This window comes from Diprion similis, chromosome 2, assembly GCF_021155765.1.
Source record: "Diprion similis isolate iyDipSimi1 chromosome 2, iyDipSimi1.1, whole genome shotgun sequence".
Classification (NCBI taxonomy): Eukaryota; Metazoa; Arthropoda; class Insecta; order Hymenoptera; family Diprionidae; genus Diprion; species Diprion similis.
Genome location: NC_060106.1, coordinates 9,828,009 through 9,834,459, shown reverse-complemented (window position 1 = coordinate 9,834,459; position 6,451 = coordinate 9,828,009). Strand labels below are relative to the sequence as shown.

The 6,451-nt window shown below is 45.1% G+C and overlaps 1 protein-coding gene across 2 annotated transcripts; it reads right to left on the bottom strand.

Annotated features, from left to right (window-relative positions):
• Positions 1 to 725: 725 nt before the first annotated feature.
• LOC124416665 (sal-like protein 1) lies at positions 726 to 6,435 on the bottom strand. 2 transcript variants are annotated; one of them, XM_046897934.1, is made up of 6 exons: positions 6,136 to 6,433; positions 4,135 to 4,400; positions 3,671 to 4,071; positions 3,310 to 3,588; positions 2,749 to 3,132; positions 726 to 2,433 (listed from the first exon to the last, which is right to left on the bottom strand). In XM_046897934.1, exons 2-6 carry the CDS (start codon positions 4,352 to 4,354, stop codon positions 2,236 to 2,238), a joined length of 1,482 nt encoding a protein of 493 aa, XP_046753890.1. In that variant the 5' UTR covers positions 4,355 to 4,400; positions 6,136 to 6,433; the 3' UTR covers positions 726 to 2,235. The 2 variants fall into 2 exon arrangements, with proteins under 2 accessions (XP_046753890.1, XP_046753891.1); XM_046897935.1 differs by having other exon boundaries at positions 2,300 to 2,433; positions 2,710 to 3,132; positions 6,136 to 6,435.
• Positions 6,436 to 6,451: the final 16 nt, after the last annotated feature.

The following is a 6,451-nucleotide window of genomic DNA, read 5'->3' as shown; positions in this document are numbered from 1 at the left end:
ATTTCGAATACGTAAGTAAGTTCGTAAGTTATAATTTTAAGATTATCGATCTGTGGTTAATTAAATGAATAAATTATAAAGTTATGCGAAGCGTTGAGAGGCCACCGAGAAGTTATACGAATGAGCCCCAAACATAATTTTGTTTAAAATTGGAAATTGTTGTTGCCAACCGAGAATACCGTTCGCTACAGCAAATTCCGAGGCTGCTCTCTGGCCTCTCGCGAGAATAGACAAATATGGATCCTCTACGTTGTATAAGATTTAGATTGAGTTAATTATGACTCATTAGATAAATATATGATATGCGAGGAGAAATTGCTGTTAGCAATATTGCTTTCTATGTCGTAATTGCACTTCATTATAATCAATTTGCATGTGCCTCGTCAAAGAGATGAGTAGATACACGTATAAATCATATATTGTGAAAAAGGTAACAAATAACTCAGTATATCGATAAAACGGAAATTAGGAATTTAACCGGTTGTTTGGCGAGCCTCAATTGTACAAAAAACGTTTTAGTACCTAACGTCGTATTTCTTTGTTGAAATAGTTTCACTTGTTTTTGGTCAATATTTTAGGTATTTCCTATCGAGTTCGTTTTTCACCCAAATAAAGAAAAACCTATCTATAATGGAAATATTTGTAAAAATATACTGTATGTCAATAATATATTACATGAAATAAAGATGAAAGGAAGAAATACGGAAGTTCATATAAGCGGTTAGTAGTCGAGACTTCTTTTTATTACAATAATAATCATTGTTATATACATATATTAGCCATTCTAGTATTAGTAATTCGTTCACACAATTTCTCGAGATGTTTGTGGTTCTTTGTTAATGAATAGAAGATTGACTCAAGGACGACCGCGTTGCATATTGAAGTTCTCGTAAAACATAAATTAAGATTGCACAGATCCGTATAATTACGATTCAGAATATAATTATGCGTTAATAATCGTACGTTGTATACCCTAAGCACACAAATGCATATTGTTTATCAATAATAATAATAATAATAATAATAATATATATATATTTTTTTTTAAAGTAATGAACACTAAAAGATTGCACGTCATGTGATATACATACGTATGTACGGTATACACGTTGTACCTATAATATGCGTATATCATGCTCATAAAGATTAATCAAGCACGTTAACATTGAAATTAAACAACAATAATGAACAAACAGAACGAACTTTATACAGCAACAATAAATACAAGTTTTATAATCAAGTATATTTATAACTCGATTTTCGTGCGGTGCGTAGGTAAATGTATAGTGATAAACCATAAATCATTCAAATATAAGCGATTTTTCAAATCCTCTGCATTGGCTTGGTGGCGTAGATTACGGGAGAGTTAAAAATTAGGAGAAATGAAGGATAGAATAAAATTTATGGAACATTACCGATATTTGGAGAGAAAAAATTCTACGGGTTTGCAGGCGCGAAATTCAACTACCCACGAACAAATAGGGACACTGCGATAAATCAAGATCAGATCACGGTCTTGCCGTGAAATGATTAATTTCAATTGTAGCTTTTACAACGCGTGGACACGATGCCAAGTGTGTATGTAAGTCGGTATGAATATTAATATTTGTACTTTACGTATATAATATGTTACAATATTGTGTATGAAAAAATATTGAAAAACTACTTTTAGCTCGTATTTCAGTTGAGCCTATAATGTGCAGTCTTAAGTATAAAAAACTGTTAGTTGGTCGATATTATTCTAACTTTGTTTCATCAGTTTTTTTTTTCTTTGTTTTCACTTGTTTAGGTTCAATACGTATATCGCGGTGTAATCGTTGGATCGATTCAAGGTGCTTAGCAGCCGGAGAATTCAGAATATTTTAAGGATTCCGATTTTCAAAAGAAGATTTCAGATTTTTCTCTGAGCTAAAAACTGAAATGAAGAATAATTTCGAACGGAGGTAAAAGTTTGAAAATTCCATAAATCACATAGAATTCCCCCAGTTTTCCAGATAACTCAAATTCCTTGAATGTTCCTTGTTTCCCGAAATTCTCTGAGCGCTAGACGCCCTGAATCATATATTACTTCCGTGCAATTATCCCTGAACGAAAGTTCACGGGGATGGGGCACAGATTTTCATTATAATATAGAAATATGTATATCATAGAAAAATATTCGAATCGCATGGTTGAAAAGTATAAGTGACTTTATGGCGGAGTTTTAGGACTTGAGATGGAGGGAGTATCGCTGTTTCATTGAACATCGTGTCCGTTTTCCACTTGACAACCGTAGCTGCAATCAACGTCCTTGTAAAGCGACGCCTCGTCCTTGACGCATGTCAAACCACCCTCGCCTTCAGCATTGCTCTCACTGTTCTGAGATTTGTTAAGCAAAGAACTGAACTCTCCGAATTTGAGGATCTCCTCCATCGCGGACTGCTCGGAAGATATCTGATGTGAGAAAACCCAAGTGTTAGAAAAGTCTTGATCGATCGATCTGCAGCTGGAAGAATATCAATCTACTCTCTAGGGTATATACATAAGATGGAAAAACAAAAAAATAAACACACACCCACGCACTAAATGAAATTAAAAACAAAAATCTACCGACATGCGCGACAAATCGGGAAAAGAAAAAAATTAAACAAAATTCTATCCGTCGCAGAAATTAACCAACTACGAGATGATACACGATTAGTGTTGTTCAAAGCTGCAAGTTGAATTTACACGGCTGAGAAGTTAAGCTGGTCAGCTGCAGCAAGTCACCTTCCGCGGTCTTCCGCGTCTGCCTTTCGTCGGCGGGCAGCTTCCGTCGTTCCCCCCGACCGAGTGCCCGCTCAGATTATGCCCGAGGGATCGTCGCTTTGGCCATTGCAAGTGAGAGTCGAGGTGCTGCTTCAGTTTGTCCTGCCTCGCGAACATCCTCGGGCAAAGGGTGCAGGCGAAGGGACGTTCGCCGGTGTGGACACGCCTGTGACGCGCGAGGTGAGACGCCCTCGTAAATGCCAGGGTGCAGAGGTCGCATGAAAACGGCTTGTACTGTGCCTTGTGCTCTTTGGAGCTGACCCTCCTCCCCGTCACCTCGGACTTCGCAGAAGTCGAGTGAGACTTTGACGTCGTCTCCGTTGAACCAGCCCCGCTGGTTGATCCCTGGGTAAAAGTCATTGGTGATTATACGTTGTAGCTGGTGTCGTGCGAATTTTAACGATCCTTAGCAACGTCTAGAAACTTTGGTATACAAACTGATCTTACAAGGAAGTTCGATTGAAACTCTACGAAGGAGAGTTATTCCTTGAGTTATTCGGTACGTATCTATCAATGGCTTACCAAATTATCGAGATCTTGATCCTGCTCGAAGGGCTCCTCATTCAGCTGAACAGTGGGTACGGTGGGGTCGGGACAACTGCCGAAGGAGGGTTCCTCTTTGACGACAGGCAGGGACATGCTCTCCTCGAAGAGGTCTTCTCCGGGTGAATTCTTCAGCGAGACGCAGTCCTTTATCTTTATGTCGAGAACGTCGGCGTTCCTGGGCACGCGACCAACGGGGACTCGTTTTTGGCCTTTGTACCTCGTCTCGCGCTTGTACATCGGCGGTGGGATTCGTCTCTGGTGAATTAATGGAAACAGACAAGTCGGTACAGCGACCTGCAATTTGACCGTTGGAAGCAAGTGGTAAGGCAACACTCACGATTTGCTCGTCAGGCGTATCCATCGACGACTCGAAGTTCTCCTCGGCCTCGACGACCATCGGATCGTCCTCGATTTCCTCGAGCTTAACGTCCTCGTCTTTTTGCTTCTGCTGATACCCATCGGAGGAGGCTCCCGCGGTTCCCGCGGCTTTTCCTTTCCTCCGTTCGATGGCCTGGACCCTCGCCTCTATCTGACACCGCTCAACCCTGTTCTGCGTCGTGCAGGAAGCTTTGACAGTGTGGGGTTGATAGGCGCCGTCGTTTTTGTGGTCCGCGGAAAGTCCCCGGATTTCGAGGTCCGTAGCGGTCTTGATAAGGGACGCCAGATGCTCCTCGGCGACGTCGATCGAGCCCCTGTACATGAAGTCCAGGAGGCATTCCATCTCCTCGACTGCGACACCTGAATCGGTTTCACAAATTAGACACAATTCTTTATACTTATTATTATATTTGTATAACATACCTTTCAGAATGAGGATCGGCTGGTCGCCGTAGTGCTCCTTGAAGACCCTCTCGAAGTAGGGACTGCAGGCGGCCAGCACCAGTCTGTGCGCCCTGAGCATGCCGCCTTGGCAAGCCAGTGTCGTGTCTGTGAGGGATCCGCTTCTGTAGAGCCCCTCAAACAGGCCTGAGAGGTTGGCCAGGTGGTTGTTCCAGGTAAGGTTGAAAGTCTTGTCCCCCATCGTTGCGACTTGGGCTATTTTTCCGTAAGCCAGCAGGTAGAAGCTTCTGCAATGCCAATAACCGCAAGATTAACGCGTAATCAGTACGCTACTCTTCGTTAAAAATATTGTAATATATGGAACCGAATTCGCACGCGTATAGCGAATAATGCGCGAGCTTGCAGCCATGCTGCGGCATATCTATGGCGTTGAACAAACGATGGCTAGCCTTTTTGCGCGTCGGTTGTTATCGGGCTGAAAAAAAGGTTGAAGGTGCTGGAGGTAACTACATACACGAGTTCTGTTTACAAAGCTCATTTGGCGTTCGGGTGGTGGGTTTAACGATTCGATTCATGTTTGTAATTGGCAAATATTGCGATAGATAATAAATAACGAGTGTTTCTTTATACTTTCGTGGGTCAATCGAGTTAGTATTATTAGTGAATTGGTAACTGCTTGAAAACATGTGCAACATTTGACGGCCCGCCAAAACGAATATTGATCGAAGCTATCCGATGCGATGCTTACTCGTAGCTAAGGGAATTTGTCTCGCAAACGATGACGACCAAGGAAAGACTCGAGTGAGGTTTTCACATAAAAAATGATCGGAAATAGCTCTCCAGTTTCCTTTCCAAAATTAGACTTTCCAACGCGCGTTTCGAGCTGGGCGCGGTTAGATTAGTACATTATCGATGGCATTATACATATTGTAACGTGTATAGCAATCCTGCAGCAAATTTCGTGCGGTGTAAAATTGCATAGTAACACACGCTATACGTTATTAATTCTGAAATTTTGAAACTCGATCGAATCGTACGAGAGACGGTGCAGCAGGAACGTATCCTAGACTTCCAAAAGCTTCTCCGCTGATCGTGTGAATAAATATTCGAACAGGAAGGTGAAAAGTCGGTTCTATCCTCGGCCTCGTCTTCGCAGCGACATTCTTGGTATCCACGACGCCGCGGATACGCGTAGCGTTTGTATCCAACCTCGGCGGGGGTCGAGGAGGACCACGTGTCATGCGCAGAGGAAGAAGCCGAAGTCGATCCATAATTTGTCCGCGGCCCCATGCAACGAGAGCTGCCGTCCCGTGTTGCCGAGGGTTTGAAAGCTGCGTGAAAGTAAAAATACAAGCGCCCGGCCTGGCCTCGCCTCGCCTCGCCTCGGCGACGCCTCCAGATATCTGCGACCGAGGTTCTTCCCCGAATTTTCAACCTCGGTGTAATCTCCGCGATTTTGAAAAACAACGGCAAGTGCCTTGACGCACCAATTAGCCCGAACCCGGTCGCCTCGGCGTGAACGAACATGGGAGTAACCGGAGTGAGCCTTCATCGCGGAAGCTTTACGAGGAAATCGAGATCAATATGTTGGGACGGGGGAGGCGGTGAAGAGGTTGGCGAATTGCGTCAGCAGCGGGGATCGCGAGTTCTCCGTTAAAACGTCAAGCCGGCCGAAGGTGGCGGGCGAGAAAAGCTCATCGAGACCGAAAGATTGCAAGCTCGCGAGTTGCGTTTGAATTTTCGCCCGCCCCCGAAGCCTCGCGAATATCCACGCCTAATGTGCGCGGCGACGGTCGTCGGGTCTAGGAATAATCGACCGACGACACAAGACGGTTCGAAGTATCCGAGTGCCCCCCTTTCCTCGCCCCGGGACACAACCGCGTCTATTTATACCCCCGGACGGTCAGCGTTCGTAGACGTACGTCTAGAGGCGGTATCTGGCGAATTGCCGCGAGAGCCGCGAGGCAGGTGAATTATCCCTAACAGGGTTATAAGGATGGAAATACGTGCGTGCAGGCCTACCTCTCCGATCACGACCCCGAAGAGTTCCTTCTTCGGCCTCCCTCCAGCCGGTTCCTCCAACTCCTTCCGGTTCTCGCGGTTCTTCCTCCTCGCGCGAAACGGCGACGATCCGGGTCGGTGCACTGGGCTGACTAAACCCGGCACAATCCGAGGGCACCGTTGCCTTAGCGTGCAGGGTATACGAGTGCGAAGCTCGGGGCACGCAGAGGCTCCCTCAACGTTCCGCGCCCGATATCAGCGGGGGACTGGAAACTCGACGATGGGCCGGGGGCAAAGCCCTGTCGGGGGGGACGACACCCCCCACACGGCGAGAGAA

Bases quoted from the DNA above. Each gene is read 5' to 3' on its own strand.
- LOC124416665 (XM_046897934.1), bottom strand. From the start codon at position 4,354: ATGGGGGACAAGACTTTCAACCTTACCTGGAACAACCACCTGGCCAAC. The intron at 4,072-4,134 runs GTATGTTATACA...AAACCGATTCAG, and splicing joins GCCGATCCTCATTCTGAAAG to GTGTCGCAGTCGAGGAGATG. The intron at 3,589-3,670 runs GTGAGTGTTGCC...TTAATTCACCAG, and splicing joins ATACGCCTGACGAGCAAATC to AGACGAATCCCACCGCCGAT.